Source organism: Callospermophilus lateralis, chromosome 19, assembly GCF_048772815.1.
Source record: "Callospermophilus lateralis isolate mCalLat2 chromosome 19, mCalLat2.hap1, whole genome shotgun sequence".
Lineage (NCBI taxonomy): Eukaryota > Metazoa > Chordata > Mammalia > Rodentia > Sciuridae > Callospermophilus > Callospermophilus lateralis.
In genome coordinates, this window is record NC_135323.1 from 11,000,854 (window position 1) to 11,019,887 (window position 19,034).

The window sequence follows — 19,034 nt, forward strand, 5'->3', positions numbered from 1 at the left end:
TAACTAGTGATAATTAAAGGCTGTTAATAGTGAAATACTGTATAAATTGTTTACTGCGTACCTATTCCCAGATTATCCTCCAGAAACTCAGTTCACACCTTCCTTGCACTAGCACATAACATTACTGATCCTTTAACTCTTTACCAATTACATGGGGGTGGGGGGGAATGTCATCTCAAAACAGCAACTTAATAATCTCTACGTGTTTTAAAACAGATAATCAGCATGAGTTCTCACTGAGACACATCCCCAACCCAGGCCATTTTAATTCCAAATATTCTCAAAATTGCCAGACGGTGGTGCGCGCCTATAGTTCAGGCAGCTCAGGAGGCTGAGAACCGGAGGATGGAAAGTTCCAGGCCAACCTTAGCAACTTAGAATCTCAAAATTAAGAAATGAAAAGGGCTCAGCGGTAAAGCGCCCCTCCGTTGGATCCCCAGTACCAAAAAATAAATAAATACATACATACATACATACATATATAATAATGAGTCAAATACGTCCTGTGGTTTTTTCTGCATAAAATGAAGGCAAAAATTATTGGGAAAAGCATATAGCGGTCTTCTAATACTTCTCTAATTTCTGAGCAAGGCTGTTTCCTCACTACACAGAAACAGCAGCCCTAAAGCAGAAGTTAGTCACAGGCACACACCCTCCCTCCCACTCGGGTTGTAACTCTGCCCGGGCCCTAGGTCGGTCAGTGAAGAGGAAGGGGCGGGGTTGGCAGGAGTACGCATGCGTCCACGTCCTCACCCGGGAGTGGCCGCTCTAGGCAGCGGGGAGGTCGCGGGGTTGAGGGGGCTGGGAAATGAGTGCGGCCTCTCCTCTATGGTCGCGGGCCAGGGGTACCCTCCGCAGTCGGTCCTCGGTTACTTCCGGAAGTGAAGCGGTCCAGCTCCTCCTCCGTTTCCGCGGGGGTCCGTGCGGGGGGCGATGGCCGGGTCGGTCCCGGGGCGAATAGAATGGTAAGCTGCCGCAGCGCGGGGAACAGCGAGGGGGCGGCCCGGTGCTGGTCTTCGGGGCGTGGTGTAGAGGATGGACCCGGACCTCGTCGGCCGAGCTGCCCTGGTGGGTCGGAGGAGGCACGCGGGCCTTTCCTCACCCAGGCCGGGCCCCCCGGCAGCTTGTGACCTGGCGACCGGGCTGCAGACCCCCGCTTGGCCGACTTTCTCATCTCGTCCGTGGGCACGCGGGTCGCTGGGCCTCGCCTGCGTCCCCTCGGGGACGGGGTCAGGGCCTGTCGGACCAGGGGCTCCGCGGGCAAGAGGACGGGGGCGTCGCCTTCACTCCCCTGCACGCCCGGCCGCCCACAGCGCGAGCCACGGCCTGCGACCGCCCGCTAGACGGGTCTGGTTGCCAGGCACTTTACTGCCCCGACACGGAGAGGTGGTTTCCCTCTTTTAAAATTGAGTAACATAAGTGCCAGAAAGGGAGAAAATGAAACCCCAGAGTCATACTGGACCTGGGCTTGCTCCTGATTCCCCAGCCTCACGACTCAGAAATCTGAACTTGTGCAAAAGGCAGTTTCCTCTAAAAATTTTTTTTAAAGGTGGAGGGGAGAAAGAAGGCACAAATGAGTCCGGTTGTCGTCTAATTGGGGATCTTTGACGGGTTAAGAAACAGCCCCCAACTTTGGTGGAAAAGAGAAAGTGAGAGCCTAAAGCTATCATGCCCTCAACTGTCGCCGTTGGGTCCTGCCCGCCAAAGCCCATTGGTCGGTCCTTTGGGTAGCCGTAACGTCACTCCCTATAAGGCCAATACGAAGAAGATTTGCTCTCATCCTCAGGCACAATCCAGAGCCTGCACGTGCCAATGAGATTTTTCTTCTTGTCACTGCTGTTTTGTAAATAGCCAGCCTGCATGTGTCCTGACTGCTGTGCTTTGTTTCTCTTGGCATTTTAGTAAACTTGTTTAGAAAAACTACTTATCCAGGATGCTTGTGCCCTTTTAAATATCTTGGGTACAACTTGACATCTAATCTTACCAACGACCTTTCAAAATTGATGTTATCCTGAACTGATAAATGGGAGATGAGGCTCGGGGAGAATAAATGGTGACCAGATTTGGAATCAAGATAGATCTCACTCCTGAAAGCACACTGTTTAGATTTTACCACCCTTCTAAGGAAATTATAGTCCAAGAGATGAGAGAAGACTCTCTCTCTCTCTCTCTCTCTCTCTCTCTCTCTCTCTCACACACACACACACACACACACACATTTTCACTAATGCTCAGAGGCAGGACAGATTAATTTGGATACTGGGGGAGTTAGTCATTAAAGACTTCATTTAGGTTTTGTTATCGGATACTTTTGACCCCAGACATGGTGTGGAGCTGTGTTACAGATGCTGGGAAGAACATGAAAGTATAGAAAAATGCCCAAGAAGCAGGAATTAATAGTTGGGCCCACAGTGCAATGTGTGAACAGGGAAGTAGTAAAGGATAATTACAGTAATAGTAATAACTAGCACTTACATGACACTTCTATATGCCAAGCACTATTCTGAGTGCTGTGCATATATTGATCATTTTAATCCTTTTCACAGCCCCTTCCTGCAGGTACCATTAATATCCCCATTTTATAGATGAGGCATATGAGATAGAAGAGGTGAAGTGATTTGCTTCCAGTCATACATCTAATAATTGGTTAAGCCAGGTCTTTTTTCCCACAATTTTTATTGGTGCATTATAGTTGTACATATTCATGGGACTTGTTACATATTCGTACAGGCACATAATAGTAATATAATTTGGCCAATATCACTTTCCAGCATTTGCTTCTCCCTCCCCATCTTCCATCCCTAGGTCCCTTTCTTTTACTAATCTCTCTTTGATTTTTAGGAGATCTACCCCCACCTTTGTTTTCCTTTTTCTTCTCTAGCTTCTACATATGAGAGAAAACATAGGACCCTTAATCTTCTGGTTTGACTTGGTTCCTATAATGTGATGGTCTCTATTTCCATCCATTTTCCTGTAAATGCCATTTCATTTTTTTTAAATGGCTGAATAAAACTCCACTGTGTGTATACCACATTTTGGGGCAGGAATTGGGGGTGGTACTAGGCATTGAACCCAGGATTGCTTAACCTCTGAGCCACATCCCCAGTTTTTGTTTGTTTCTTTGTTTGTTTGTTTTAAGAGACAGAGTCTCACTAAGTTGCTGAGACTGACTTTGAATTTGTAATCCTCCTACCTCAGCCTCCTAAGCTGCTAGGATTACAAGCCTTCGGCACTACACCAGCTTATATTCCACATTTTCTTTATTCTATTCATCCATTGATGGACACCTGGGTTGGTTCCATAGTTTGGCTATTGTAAATTGTGCTGCTATAAACATAGGTGTGCATGTACCACAGTGGTAAGATCATTTTAATTCTTTGGGGTCAATACTGAGAAGTGGCATAACTGGGTCATGTGGTGGTTTCAGGCCTAGTCTTTTAAGGAGCCTCCATACTGATTTCCCTAGCAATTGTACTAATTTACAGTCTACCAACAGTGTAAAAGTGTTCCTTTTTGTCCACATCCTCTCCAGCATTTTTTATTATTTGTATTCTTGATGACTACCATTCTGACTGGTTCAGATAAAATCTCAGTGTAGTTTTTTTAAATATTTTTTCAGTTGTAGATGTACACAATGCCTTTATTTTATTTTTTATGTGATGCTGAGGATGGAACCCAGTGCCCTCCGAATGTGAGGTGAACACTCTACCTGAACTACAACCCCAGACCCTCAGCATAGTTTTGATTGTACTTTCCTAATTGCAAATGATGTTGAACATTTTTTTCATGTATTTGTTAGCCATTTATGTCTCTTTTCTTTAAGAAGTGTCTGTTTAATTCATTTCCACATTTATTAATTGGATTATTTGATTGAGGGGTGAGCTCTTTATATATAGATGTTAATACCCTATCAGAAGAGTAGCTAGCAAAGATTTCTCCCATCTTGTGGGCTCTTTGAGCTGGCATTTTTAACTCAGCTTTTTGGCTCCAGAGTTTGTGCTGTTCAGTTGAAGAGTTATATTGATTGGAGCTGCAGGTATAGAGTACATGCTTCACATGCTCAAGGTCCTTGGCTCAATCCCCAGAACCAAAATTTGAAAACTTAATGTTGATTGCTAGCTGACCATAAAGATTCTTCAATAACCAGCCTACAACTATGAGTTTTCATTTCCTGTAGTAGGGAAGATTTTGCACACAGTAAGGGCTTCCTGGGAATGTTGTTTTGGGAGGATGCTCCAGGAAGAAGAGAGAGGAGTGGTTAGCAAGGAGAGACATTGGAAGTGTTATTCAAACTTTATTTTGTTCATATCTTGTCAGAAACATATGTAAGCATATAAGTGGTTCTTTGAAACAGCTCTCTAATTTCCAAACTTAATGCCTATAATACTCTCCAGAAGGACTTGTTTAAAATGTATAATCAGGCAAAGTGGCGCATGCCTATAATCCCAGCTGCTTGGTCAGGTGAGGCAAGAGTGTTGCAAGCTGAAGACCCACTTGGACAACTGAGAAAGATCCTATCTCAAAATAAAGTTCAAAAAGGGCTTGGGGGCTGGGGCTGTAACTCAGTGGCAGAGCGCTTGTGATGTAGCCCAGTGGTGCAGTGCTTGATACACAAGTCCCTGTGTTCAGTCCTCAATACAGTGAAATGAAATGATCAACCCTCCATAACCATGGATTCTACCTCCATGGATTCTACCTCCGCTGATTCAGCCAACCATAGATCAAAAAATTTTGAGGAAAAAAAAAAATTAGGGTCGGGGATGTAGCTCAGTGGTCAAGTGCCCCTGAGTTCAATTACTAGTTAAAAAAAAAAAAAAAATCAGAAAAATAAAATTTCAGAAAGTTCCAAAAAGTAAAACTTGAATTTGCCATATGCCAAGCACTGTGCTGAATCCCTGTGAATGAAGTGATGTGCAGGCAGACCCTGCTGTAGCCCCTTGCATTTCACAGATCTGCAGTTTCTTTCCAGTGCCCCTTGGAAGCATTGTCTGTCTCTTATATTGTTTATGCATCAGTGTAGTTAGGCTTATGGTGGTTATATCTGTACTCAGCATGTATATACATTTGTTTTTCCCTAAAGAATACAGTGGAGCACTGGGATTGTGGCTCAATGGCAGAGAACTTACCTAGCACATGTGAGGCACTGGGTTTGAACCTCAGCACCACATAAAAATAAATAAACAAACTAAAGATATTGTGTCCATGTATAACTTTAAAAAAAAAAAAAATACAGCATAACAGCCGGGCACAGTGGCACATACTTGTAATCCGAGCAGTTTAGGAGGCTGAGGCAGGTGGATCAAGAGTTCAGAGACAACCTTAGCAACTTAGCGAGGACCTAAGCAACTTAGCAAGACCCTATCTCTAAATAAAATATAAAATAGGGCTGGAGATGCTGTTCAGTGTTTAAAGGGCCCTGGGTTCAATCCCCAGTACCAAAAAAATACAGTATAATAACTATCTGCATAGCATTTACATTGTAATGGGTTTTCCAAGTACTCTAGAGATGATTTAAGGAATACAGCAAGATGTGCATAGGTTATTTGCAAATATGATGCCATTTTATAAAAGGGACTTGAGTGTCCACAGATCTTGGTATCTATAGGCATCCCAGAACCAGTCTCCTAGGACAGCAAAGGATAATTATGCATTCCTTTGCCTTGCTCCCCTTTCTTCTGCCTTGTTCCTAAGATACTCTAGTTTTAGTTCACCAAAATTCCCAAGTGATTCTGATGGGATTTTAAGAGCTACCATTATAAGGAGTAGATTTTTTTTAAATATGTTTATTGGCACCACTGTGAGCTAGGCCTTCTCTTTAGTTTCTTTATATGTTGGAATGCTGAAAATCAAACCCATGACCTGGTGCGTGCTAGGCAAGCATCTAACCGTGAGCTACACCCTCAACCGCCAAATATTTGTTGATTTGAATTTTCAGCTGCAAATAACTAGAGTCCAGCTTTGTGCCACCTGCTGACAGGTATATTGATAGAATTCTGTGGTTTTGTTCCTGACCTCAAGGAGCCGGGGTTTGGTTGAGGAGGCAAAAACAGGGCTAAAATAGTACTATGCAAAAATTGTAGCAGTACTGGTGAATCTCTACATTGTATACAACCACAAAGATGGGATCCTAAAAACAGTGTAGCAGTGAGCTGAATGTGAAAAGGTTACATATTGTTTTTTAAAGGTTGCATGTTTATGTTAGTTGTAACAGAATATTTTTAAACCTAGAGTTAAGGTATGTGTTACTTGGTAGCCACAGTAGTTTTCATACCTTTCTGAGTTGTTGACCATCCACAGGATTTTGTTACTGGAGAGTTCCTTGATTATATGCCACCTAACAAACTCAAGAAGACAGACACAGAGAGAGAGCCAAGATTCCCTTCTCAGTCTGCCCTCATCTTGCCCAACCCCATTCAAGGTAATAAATCACAGGGCTTCAAAGTTCAGGCAGCAAGTCAACATCCAAAGGAGCTAGCTCCCTTTGGCCTAGTGATTTCTGACCCCGTCCAGAAAGAAAATCTTTTTGGAATTAGAAATATACAAGATTTCATGCAACTCTTGTATTAATGGAAGAACCAATTTTGCTGCCTGAAGGAAATACACATAGTAATATTCTCTTCGTATTGCCACTCCTTCACTTCTTTCTTTCCTTCTTTTTTTTTTTTTTTTTTCTTTCATTTTTCTCCTTGGTACTGGGGAATGAATCAAAGGGTGCTTAGCCCCTGAGCCACATCTCTAGACCTTTTGTTTCTATTTTAATACAGGGTCTCACTAAGTTTCTGAGGCTGACCTTGAACTTTTGGTCATCCTGCCTTAGCCTTCCCAGTCCTGGGATTACAAGTGTGCACCCCCACATCTGGCCTTCTTATTGCCATTGCTGACCCTTACCTTACTTACATTTGGACATGATTATTTTACTTTTTATTTCATAGTCACTAGCAAAGGGTTAGCACTCTTTGGACAGTTAATAATGTCTGAAGTATTCCACCCCTGTTTATAGTGGTGTCCCCAGAAATGGACCTAGAGTGCCAGAAATAGTAGTTCCCCCACCCATCCTCCTCCTGTTCCTATTGTAAATGTTTCTGCATATAACAGCCTGCTAACCTGAACAGCCACAATTTTGTCAAATCCTAATTTGTTTTCTCTAGTTTGTTTTTCTCAACTGTGTAGCAGCAGCTCTCTGATAGGGCCTAGATGAAAAAGGAATAAATGAGTCCCTTGAACAAATAACTATTAATAATACTTCATTGGCTAATGAAGGATTTAAGTCAGACCATGATGTAAAACTGACTTTGCCCCATTACTAATTAGGCTTCAGTTGTCTCTGAAAAATGGAAATGGTAGTGGCACTTACCCTGTAGGATTATGCCTTTCAATATTATTATGGGACTTAATAATATTAACAATTGATATTATTCTCTGGTTGTCAGGTAATATGTAACTAGAAGCCCACAGAAGCCAAATATTTTTTTCTGTTTTGTTTTATGTGTGGTGCTGGAATTGCTGAGCCACATCCCCAGAACAAGATCTTTTTATTTATGCACTAAACATCTTTGTAAAAAAATGTTTGCGATTATATTGTTCAGAATCCTAAAAGTTAGCTCTTAAAAGGATTATTCCTGGGCTGGGGATGTGGCTCAAGTGGTAGAGCGCTCGCCTGGCATGCGTGCGGCCCGGGTTCGATTCTCAGCACCACGTACAAACAAAGATGTTGTGTCCGCCGATAACTAAAAAATAAATATCAAAAAATTCTCTCTCTCTCTCTCTCTCTTTCTCTCTCTCTCTTTAAAAAAAAAAAAAAAAAAGGATTATTCCTAGGATTGAGGTTGTGGCTCAGTGGTAGAGCACTCGCCTAACTCGTGCAATGCCCTAGGTTCAATCCTCAGCACCACATAAAAATAAATAAAATAAAGATAAAAAATTATTTTTTAAAAAGGGTTATTCCTAAATATTAGTCGTGTACTATAGTCACAATAAATATATGTCGAATGAAAGGGTAGAACTATAATAAGCTGCCAAACCAAGTGGTGTGAAGATTATAATTTCTAAAGAGTTAACATTTGTTACATAATGCAATCTTTATAAGTTTAGGTATAAAAAAATTATTGACTTAAACTCAGAACTGATGCATTCTTTTTTGATAAGTACAATAAAAATTATTGTGCTAATTGATTTTCCAAAATGGTAATGACTTTCCTTAATGAGTGACTAAAGAAGCAAATAGGTAACAGCAGTGCCACCACCTCCTTTGGGATAGGAGCCTTCCAGATAAACCTGTGGATGAGCATCGAACAAGCCAGGAAAACAACTTTCCTTCCAAGCGGGGAACAGCCAACTTGGTCCCAGTTCCCTGGTGACATAGCATTACTGGGAGATCGTGTGTATCCTAGCCTTTTCTTTCACAGATGTTCGGGTAGTTGTACCTTGTCAGGTATGTCTTTGGGAAAACAGAAAAGGTCATGACAGACAGCTTGGAAGGGCCCAAGTCATCAGAGACTGTTCTCTGGGGCTTCATTCAGCGCCTTGCACATACCATCTACTCCAGAGCAGGGTTTTCTGGCCTCTGGCTCCAAAATGGAATCAAAGTGGTAATTTAGAAAAAGGCATGAAAGACGTCATCGGCAGCCACTGTCTCAGACCTAAGTCACAAGCTGACAACAGATGAAGACAGGAAAATCTATGAACTGATAACCCAAAAGCTGACTGGCCTAAAGCCAGATAGCCCAGAAACAGTCGTGTACCATCCATCGACTCTGAAGGCAGCACACTGTGTGAATTTCACATTAACTTAATCTGTGTCATGGTCCCTTCGAGGGAAGGTCAGGGAAGTGACAGAGCCAAGGTAGAGAGGCGAGGAGTGGAGCCACTGCATCTGATAGAGGGACCAGAGTTTCTCCACTCTGACTGATTCCATCATGCAGAACTAGACCCCAGCATTGTCAGTCTTCTGACATAGGAAACCAGGCTTTTTTTTTTTTTTTTTTTTTAATGTTAGTACAAAAATCAATTTAAAAATAAGAAGCCAGATGTGGTGGCACACACCTGTAGTTCCAGTACTTAGGAGGTTGAGGTGGGAGAATCACTTAAACCCATGGAGGCCATCCTGGACACCATAATGAGACCCTGTCTTCAAAAAAGAAAGAAAGAGAGAACACCCCAATAAAGAAAGCCTGCTTACAGGCTGAACACTGTCCCAGGCTGGTGGTGGCTACTGGTGGGAGACTGTCCGGGATGCAGAGGATGGGTGCCCCTGGCAGGTGCTGCATCACTGTGAAAGACTCACCTGGTCCGTTGTAACCACTTCAAGAGGCAGGAGAGGGTAGTGCGTTAGGAACCTTTTATCACAGGGAATGTCAGTTGTTCTTAATTTAATCTGTGTCATGGTCCCTTCTAAGAATCTAGTAAAATCTCCAGATTTCCAGCCAAGGAAATGCCTTGCATATAGGCAGGGCGTGGAAGTCAAACCTAAAGAGCTCTTGGGCAGATAAGGACCCAGCATAAAATTCAGAAACCTTTTGAGTGGCTCAGCCTCATAGCAACTGAGCTTTTGCTGCAGTTCTGTGGTGTTCAGCCTAGCATGTGAAACTTGCTTCAGTTTCTTGTTTTGTAGACTTTCCCAAACTCAGGAATCCTACACATTAGTTTTGCCCTAAGTGGTTAATGCTGCTGATTTCATAAGCAGCAGTGTATCCATGTGAATTGGGCACCAGGGTGGGAATGCAATGATTCTCTTTCTCTCAGTCCTACCAAAGTCTTCCCAGTCTTCTCCAAAGCCTTTGAGACAAAGGGAAGACAGGGGAGAAGAATAGCAGCGGAGAGTAGCATTTTAAAACATGCTTCTTCTGAAATAACTCAGGAAGAGCCACAGCCTGCTGCCATGCTGCTTGCATTTGCAGAGAACAGCTGTAAACATCCTCAGGATGAATGGACCTTCTCAAAGAGAGGTTAAGCACTGCCAAGGAACTAGGGTGTGTTTACCCAAGTCAGAACACAGCAGCTTGTAACTCTAGTGTCCAAGCTAGGTTTTATCACTAAGAGGCCCTTTCCTCCTCTTGAAAGTACTACTTTCTTTCATTAGTAGAAATGACTCCAATACGTCCAGACAGAAGGAGTGGGAAAGAACAAATGAATTTGACAAAGGATGTGTACTCTTTCTCTGCTAGCTTTTAGTTTTTGTGTTTATAGTAAAATGAAACTAGCAGAACTCAGAAGAGCTCAAAGTCGGTGCAGCTTCCCATTTGCACTTAAAAAATAGTTAATGGCCACTCCCAGCTTTGCAAAATAAAATTTATGAAGTACGCCTTTGATGTCAGTGTGGGATTTGTTTTCCCTCATGAAAAATAAACTTTCAGATCTGGTAGGTGAGGAACTGCTAGTGTATTCTAGTTTTTAAAAGGGTACTTCATGAGAAATTAATTTCAATATACATTGTTTATAATTCTGTGCAAGTAGCTGACATCCATAGATTTAGTCTTATTCTCATTCCCAGTTGCAGTTTTTTATCTCTAGCTACTCACTAGACATTTCTACCTGGGGTCTTGTAATTACCTCAGACTCTCAACTTTTCTAAAATTCAAGTTATATTTCCAAGACTGACACCAATTTGTTTACATTAACTGAATTTCTGTCAGAAGTACAGTTTTTCCTCCCTCATTCTGAAACCTTGCCACCATCTTTGATCATTCTTTCTCTAGTCAATAAAGCCCATAAACTGTTTTCTTGAATAGATTTATCTCTTTCTTTTTTCTTTCTTTTCCTTTGAATTTGGGCTTTTGTTGGAACGGGGGATAGAACCCAGGGCCTTGCACATGCTGCACAAGTGTTCTACCCGTGGGCTACATCCCGAGCCCCCAGGTTTTTTTTTTTTTTTTTTTTTGCTGCCTTGTCCCAGAAGCGGTAACACCTCATTTCTAACTTTCCCTAATTATTGTTCTTGTTTCCAGACCCTCTTCCTTTTTCAATGAGATTTATCCTCCTGAAGTGCAGCTTCACTGATCGCTCTCCCATGTGCCCACCTCTGGTTAACCTGGCACAGGAGACCCTGCAGCAGCACTGGAGCTCAGCTGTGTCCTTCCTGCTTTCAGTAAAGACACAGTCAGTGCCCTAAGCAGGCCCAGCCCTTGCACAGAAGTCTCTACCATCCCTCTGACACAAATCCACATGCTCCTACATATATCTCAAGGACTGGCCCAGGACCCAGCCCAAGGAATAGTGTGTTCTCTTGATTATTATCTCCTATGATAGTGCTCTCCATGTAGGAGTTCTTTCACCAATATTAACACAATAAAGGAACTACTGTATCAAAGTAATTCTCTTTTTTAAAACCTTTACGAGATATCTTCCACTTCCTTAGCAGTTTGAAGAGGCTGCCCAAAGGGAAGCACTTAGAAAAATTTTAAATGTTCCTAAACATGAATAATGAGATAATATGATTGTCCGGCATATGGTAAGTATGCCATAAATGGCAGCAGTTTACCTGGTGTGTGTGTGTGTGTGTGTGTGTAAGTCTAGAATTTGTTAAAAATGTTTATTTTTTAAGACTCTCTTCCAAAAAGAACAGTTTTTAATGAGTCTGTACAGAAGGTTGGGCCCCTTTTTACTAACATCATTTACTGAGTAAATTTATTTATTTATGGAATTTATAAGTACCTTAGGTACTTACCTTTTTAGTACTGGATGAGAGACTTCTATCCCATTTCTAATACTGAGTTTAAAATGTATTTGTTTTATTCTCTGAGTTGAAATCTCCCATTAGTGTTGACCTAAAGCCATATAACATGCTTTGTATAATGTTAGATTTTCTTTATTTAGAAACAGGGTCTCGCTGAGTTGCTTAGGGCCTCACTAAGTTGCTGAGGCTGGCTTTGAACTCTTGATCCTCCTGCCTCAGCCTCCTGGGACTGCAGGTGTACACCATTGTACCCAGCTAGGGCCTGTGTTCTTAACCACTGCAACTCCAAAGCTTGGAGTGACCAGTGTGGATGGTGGAGAGTGATGTCTATTCTTCTCAATAATGAGATTGAACAGAATAGATTAAACAAAGGGGAATGAAGGGAAGGCAAGGGAGGTAGGAATAGGAAAGACAGTGGAATGAATCTGACATAATTTTCCTATGTATATATGAAAATAAGTGAATCCCACTATTGTGTACATCCACAAAATGGGGTTCGAATTAAAATAAGATATAATCTATGCATGTGTAATTTTATCAAAATGGATTCCACAGTCATGTATAACTAAAAATCAATTAAAAATAATAATTTAAACCACAATAATGAGAGGGAGAATCTCTTACCACAACACCAGAAAGAGTAAAAACAATAATTTCTTTTTTTTTTAATTTTTTTAATTTATATTATTGGTTGTTCAAAACATTACATAGTTCTTGACATATCATATTTCACACATTTGATTCAAGTGGGTTATGAACTCCCATTTTTACCCCGTATACAGATTGCAGAATCACATCAGTAACACATCCCCTGTTTTACATATTGCCATACTAGTGTATGTTGTATTCTGCTGCCTTTCCTATCCTCTACTATCCCCCCCTCCCCTCCCCTCTCCTCCCATCTTCTCTCTCTACCCCATCTGCTATAATTCATTTCTCCCCCTTGGTTTTTTTTTCTCTTTCCCCTCACTTCCTCTTGTATGTAATTTTGCATAAGAATGAGGGTCTCCTTCCATTTCCATGCAATTACCCTTCTCTCTCCCTTTCCCTTCCACCTCTCCTGTTTAATGTCCCTGTTTAATGTTAATCTTCTTCTCATGCTCTTCCTCCCTACTCTGTTTGAACATCATTTCTTTAGCCTCAGTTTCTACCGTATGCCATCCTAGCCTCTTTTCTTTACTGTCTAGCCCTCATAAGAAGGCTTGAAGGTCCGTGAACTGTTAGCCACGTTCCACAGTTGAGAAAACGGCTCAGAGAGCTCAGGTCACTTGTGCAGAGACAGAGCTGGGGAGTTGAGGTTCTAACTCCAAGGCCTTTGCTTTCATGCTGCATGGGATCTCCAGATGAGCATGAAAAGAGAATGCTCCATTGACGTTTGCATATTTTGCAACATTAGAGTGTTTCTGTGGCACCAAACTGACAAATCCAGAGGGCACACTACACATGTTCTGGTTGATTTGGGAAAAGGGGATATCAAATCATGGGAAGTTGGCCTGGCTAGGGCACCTGGAAACAGGGCTTCCTTTACTCCCTGGAATTGCTCTAGTTAAAGCCTCTGGAATCAAGTATTTATGAAATAATAATTGCCTCATAAAAAGGCAAGTTGTTGTAGACAAAAGTGTTTCATTTACTTGATATAGATGTGTTGTTCCCAGCTCCAGACATTTTATTGGACCAAGAAGCTAGTTACTGAAAATCATACCCTAGAAAGGACTTTCGAAATGTAATTGGAATCCTGAGGTAATCCTAGCGCATGCAGGTTGCATGTGGGCAACTTCTTGAGACCCTGTCTCCAAATAAAAAGAACTGGGATGTAGCTCAGCGGTCAAGTTCCCCTGGATTCAATCCTCAGCACCCTCCCCAAAAAAGAGAGTGAGTATTGGATGGGGTGATGGAGGAGCTAAGAATGCTGAGGCAAAAAAACACCCTACATTTTGAAAGGACATTAGTAAAAAGATCCTGAGTTCTGTGGTCTACCCACAACTATACTTCATCACACGTTGAAACTTATGATGAATAAAACAGAAAATGTAGTTCCCTGGTAGAGTACTTGCCTAACATGTGAAAGGCCCTGTGTTCAACTCCCAGCATCCCCAAAAATATAAAAATTGGAGCTTTGGGCTAGAGTATAGTTCAATGATAGATCATTTGTCTTTCATGAGGAAGGCACAGTGTTCAAGCCCCAGCACTGCAAAACATAAGTAAAATAAAAGCAGAAGTTAGAGCTTTAATATAGTGACAGTAACCTCCAACAACTACTGTTTGTTGTGTTTTTACTGCTTTTTTCCCCTAGATTTGATGATGCCTTGCTGCCATCGCCGAAGTCTGAAGTTTTCTGTGTCTGTGGGTCCCAGAATTTGCTGAAAGATGGAAGAGCCTCAGAAAAATGGTGCCACCACAGTGGGCCTGGAAGATGACCCTCTCAAAAGCACGGGCCCTCAGATTTCCGTTAGTGAATTCTCCTGCCATTGCTGTTATGACATCCTGGTTAACCCGACCACCTTGAACTGTGGGCACAGCTTCTGCCGGCACTGCCTCGCTTTATGGTGGGTGTCTTCAAAGAAAACAGAGTGTCCGGAATGCAGAGAAAAATGGGAAGGTTTCCCCAAAGTCAACATTCTCCTCAGGTATGTCGGAATTGCCTGGGTAGTGCCACTGTTGCAGTGTGGCTTCTTAGTGGCAGTGGGCATGTTTGAAAAGCCTGCAGGCTTGGAGCTGTCCATGGTGCATTCTGGATCTGCTAGACTGAGAGTCAGGGAGCTCAGAACCTGAAAATCCAAATTCCCTTCCACACAGCTGACTGTCATTGGTCTATCCTTTATTCCACATTCCAAACTGCCCTCCTGTCTATCTATCTATTTATCTTTAATTTTGAGACAGGGTTTCACTAAATTGCCGAGGCTGGCCTTTCAGAGTCACTGCCTAGCTTGGTTTATATTTATTCTGAATGAAGAAATGAAATAAATTCCGGTTGTCACACCATTGCTTGTAGTCCTATGTTATATAATACTTACTGATTTTTTTTTAATTACCGAGAACACCATAATAGACAAAATGGTGACACTATACAGTTATGATTAACTGATATTGATTTTCAGAATCTTTAAATAAACTCTGTGCCCATCATCACATTAATTGAGTTTCTCACCCATGGCCAATTGGAGGACCTTTCAGGTAGCTGGTTCTCTCCTCCTTCTCTACAGTGATAAAGTCCTGTGAGGCCTTCCAGGCCTGTCTGGCTTCCTCAGGATTCCCCTCTTCTGTAGCCTTAACAGTGTGTCCAGCCGTCTTGATATCAACAGAGTAACAGAATGCTTCATGAAATCATTAACCCCACATCCTCTTTTTTTTTTCTGTTCCTGTCAGCTTTGCTTTACCTAAAGGTTAATCTTAAATAGAAGGATGGGTCTCTTATTTTGTGTGATTAAAAATGAAAAGAAGGGGCTGGGGATGTGGCTCAAGCGGTAGCACGCTCGCTTGGCATGCGTGTGGCCCGGGTTCGATCCTCAGCACCACATACAAACAAAAGATGTTGTGTCCACCGAAAACTGAAAAATAAATATTAAAAAAAAAAAAGAAAGAAAGAAAAGAAAAGAAGCAGGGCGCCATGGTGCATGCCTGTAATCCCAGTGGCTCAAGAGGCTGAGACTGGAGGATCTCTAGTTCAAAAGCAAGGTGCTAAGCAACTCATTGAGACCCTGTCTCTAAATAAAATATAAAATAGGGCTGTGGATGTGGCTCAGTGGTCACGTGCCCCTGAGTTCAATCCCCAGTACCAAAAAAGAAAATGAAAAGAACAGCCCTCCTGTAAAACCTAGTGTGGGCTTTCTCTTCCTACTGAACTTTGCTTTTTTCCCTCCTCATAAACTAACATTTAATGACATAAGTAATGCATATGTACATTCATTATTTTCATTCTTTTAAGCAGAGAAATATTGGAATGTTATCAATCAAGCCAAAGACCCCTTTGGCCTTTTCTCCCCCATTTTAAACCTTTCCTTCTTTTTCCCCAGAGTAATTTTATTTATGACTTAGTTGTTGTTTCTTTCATATTTTTAAAAATACTTTTGGGGCTGGGGATAAAGCTCAGTTGGTAGAGTGCTTGTCTCGCATGCCACAAGCCCTGGGTTCAGTCCCCAGCCCAATAACAACAACAAAAAAATACTTTTAAACACATATGTGCTAATAGAAAATACAAATGTTTTCTCACTTCAGTGGCGTACTATCTGGGTGGTTCTTCAATATACTGTTTTTATTCAATGTTATGTATGTCTCAAATTTGTCTACCTTAACACAAAGAGATCCAATAGATTCATTTATAAAACTACATAGAATTCATACCATAGTTCATTTAGCTATTTCTCTAAAAGTAGACATATAGATTATCTTTTTTTTTTCTTTTTTTTTTTTCTTGAAGTACTAGAAATTGAACCCATGGGCCATGGGTATTCTACCACTAAGCTACATTCCCAGCCCTTTTTATTTCAAGACAGGATCTTGCTGTATTGCTAAGGTTGGCCTGGAACTTATGATCCTCCTGCCTCAGCCTTCAGGTAGCTGGAATTAACAGGTGTGTGCCAGTGTACCCAGCCCACTGGTGTTTTTGTTTTATTTTTTTTTTTTAATATTTATTTTTAAAATTTTTTTAGTTGTAGTTGAATACAATGCCTTTATTTTCTTTATGTAGTGCTGAGGATCTAACCCAGGGCCTCACACATGCAAGGTTAGTGCTCTACTGCTGAGTCACAGCCCCAGCCCAGCCACTGGTTTTTGTTGTTTTGTTTTGCTTTGTTTGTTTTTGTTTTTTGGAGGGTATTGGTAATTGAACCCAGGAGGGCTTTACCACTGAGCAAGATTTCCATTTCTTTTTTTAATTTTTTGAGACAGTGTCTCACTGAATTGCCCAGGCTGGCCTTGAACTTGGTGATCATCCTGCCTGAGCCTCCTGAGTCCTGGGATTACAGGCATGTGCCACCTCATCTGGCCATTTAGCAATTATTTCTAGTGTTTTACCATCAGATCTATAGCAGGTATTTTTGTCCTTCTCCTAGGCATCTGATCATTATTAAATGTTGGCTATTGGTTTTATTTTGACCTTATATTTAATTTCATCATTATATTTAATTTCATCAAACACTTGTCTTGTGATTTTCCTCTCTTCTCTGTAGGGATGCCATTGAAAAGTTATTTCCTGATGCTATTAGGATGAGATTTGAAGACATTCGACAGAACAATGACATAGTCCAAAGTCTCGCAGCCTTTCAAAAATATGGGAATGATCAGATCCCTTTAACTCCCAACACGGGCCGAGTGAATCAGCAGAGAGGAGGGGGGTTCTTTTCTGGAGTGCTCACAGCTTTAACTGGAGTGGCAGTAAGTCTGTCTCTGTTCCTCTGTGCTCCCAACCCCCAATTCCACTGCAGTCAGTTCTGATTTCTCGTAAACCATTGATGACTGATGACGTACGTGACCGTGTGTGACACACTGTGTACATTGAAACCTGCTGGGCCATGTGATTTCTTCAGGAATGTGGCTTACTCAAGAAGGCCACATAATAGTGCCCAGTAAATGTTAGCTCTGTGCTGTCCAGTCCTCCTCATGACCTCTGCAACAGCTGAGGGCACAGGGCAAAAAGGTGGCAGAACTGGAGTTTGAGACCACGTCTGGCTAGCTGAGGCAGTTGTAAGAACACACCACTTCATTAGGTATTTTTAAGTTCCATGTTGCAAAGACCTAAATGTTTTTCCTATAGAAAAGGCACAAGTCAGTTTTGCTGATGAGTCAAGGATGCGTCTGTCTCAAGGCACCCTGTACTCAGTTCTCTTCTGACCCCTGTTCCCTCACTGCTGCACAGTGAGCAGAGACATGAGTCCAAGGACAGCTTTGCCCTCCAGTTCTCCATGGTGGTGGCATTGCCTCTCCTCCCTGTACACAGTTGGCATCATTCCTTCAGGCTCACCTGCCAGCCCTGTCCTGGGCTCCTACACTCAGAAACTGGCCTCTCCTGTTCTAAGGTCCCTGTCCCTTTCCCTAGGTGGTCCTGCTTGTATATCACTGGAGCAGCAGGGAATCTGAGCATGACCTCCTGGTCCATAAGGCTGTGGCCAAATGGACGGCGGAAGAAGTTGTCCTCTGGCTGGAGCAGCTGGGCCCATGGGCCTCTCTCTACAGAGACAGGTTTTTGTCTGAAAGAGTGAATGGAAGGTGAGGAGCATATTTTCTGACATGTCATGGATATTTTTGGCAAAAGCTTCATTGAAGTTAGGTACGGTGGCATCTGCCTATAATCCCAGCAACTTGGGAGGCTGAGGCAGGAGGATCGCCAGTTCAAAGCCAGCCTTAGCAACAGCAAGGCCCTGAACAACTCAGTGAGACCCTGTTTTTATATAAAATAAAATAGGGCTGGGATGTGGCTCAGTGGTTGAGTGACCCTGAGTTCAATGCCCAGTACCAAAAGAAAAAAGAAAAGGCCTCACCGAGATAGAATACACGTCATAAAATTCATCCCTCTTTTTTTTTTTTTAGTGGTGCTGGGATTGAACCCAGGACCTTATGCATGTAAGCAACCACTCTATCCCCAGCTAAATTTACCCATTTATAATGAATACAGTACAGTTGGTAGTTTTTCCATGTATTCATAGATAGGTTTAACTATCACCACAGTATATTTTAGAACATTTTCCTGTCCCCAAAAAGAAAGCTCCTATCCTTTAGTGACTCCTTATTTCTCCCTCTCTAATCCCCTGGAAAACACTGTTCAATTTTCTGTCTCCAAAAATGAATTTATCTTTTCTGAACTTTTCATGTAAATGAAGTCATGGAATATGTGGCCTTTTGGTGCTTCACTTAGCATGATGTTTTCAAGGATCACCCTAATGTAGCACATATTAGTGCTTTATTCCTTTTCATGACTAATAAATGCTTTATTGTATGGGTAGACCAAATTTTCTTCATCTGTTTTTCAGTCGATGCACATTTGGGTTGACTCTGTTTTGGGCTATCGTGAATATTGCTGCCATGATGATTCATGTGCAGGTTTTTATGGGGACATATATTTTCCATACCCCAAGTGGAATGTCTGGGTCATAGACTAACTCTGTTTTTACCTTTTTAAGGAACTCTCAAAACTATTTTTCACAGAGGCTGTACTATTTTATGTCAGTGACATTTTAATTTTTTTGTTGCTTCCTGATTATAAAAGTAGCATACATTTTAAAAAAATAATATAAGGTTATATGATTTTTTAAATTTTCAGGTGTCAATGAACCTTTTTTTTTATTTGTTTGAATGCGATGCTGAGAATTGAACCCAGTGCCTCACACATGCTAGGCAAGTACTCTACCACTGAGCCACAACCCCAGCC

The 19,034-nt window shown here is 41.8% G+C and overlaps 1 protein-coding gene across 2 annotated transcripts in view; it reads left to right on the forward strand.

Moving 5' to 3' along the window:
* The first annotated feature begins 748 nt into the window (after nucleotides 1–748).
* The window catches only part of Bfar (bifunctional apoptosis regulator), a 29,013-nt gene continuing 10,727 nt past the window's right edge, over nucleotides 749–19,034 (forward strand). The window contains exons 1-4 of one of the 2 annotated variants that reach the window (XM_076840154.2): nucleotides 749–965; nucleotides 13,965–14,298; nucleotides 16,840–17,044; nucleotides 17,706–17,875. In XM_076840154.2, coding sequence (XP_076696269.1) covers nucleotides 14,039–14,298; nucleotides 16,840–17,044; nucleotides 17,706–17,875 — 635 coding nt within the window. In that variant the 5' untranslated portion in view covers nucleotides 749–965; nucleotides 13,965–14,038. The remainder of the gene's footprint in view (nucleotides 966–13,964; nucleotides 14,299–16,839; nucleotides 17,045–17,705; nucleotides 17,876–19,034) is intronic. The other variant, XM_076840155.2, reaches the window with a different exon arrangement.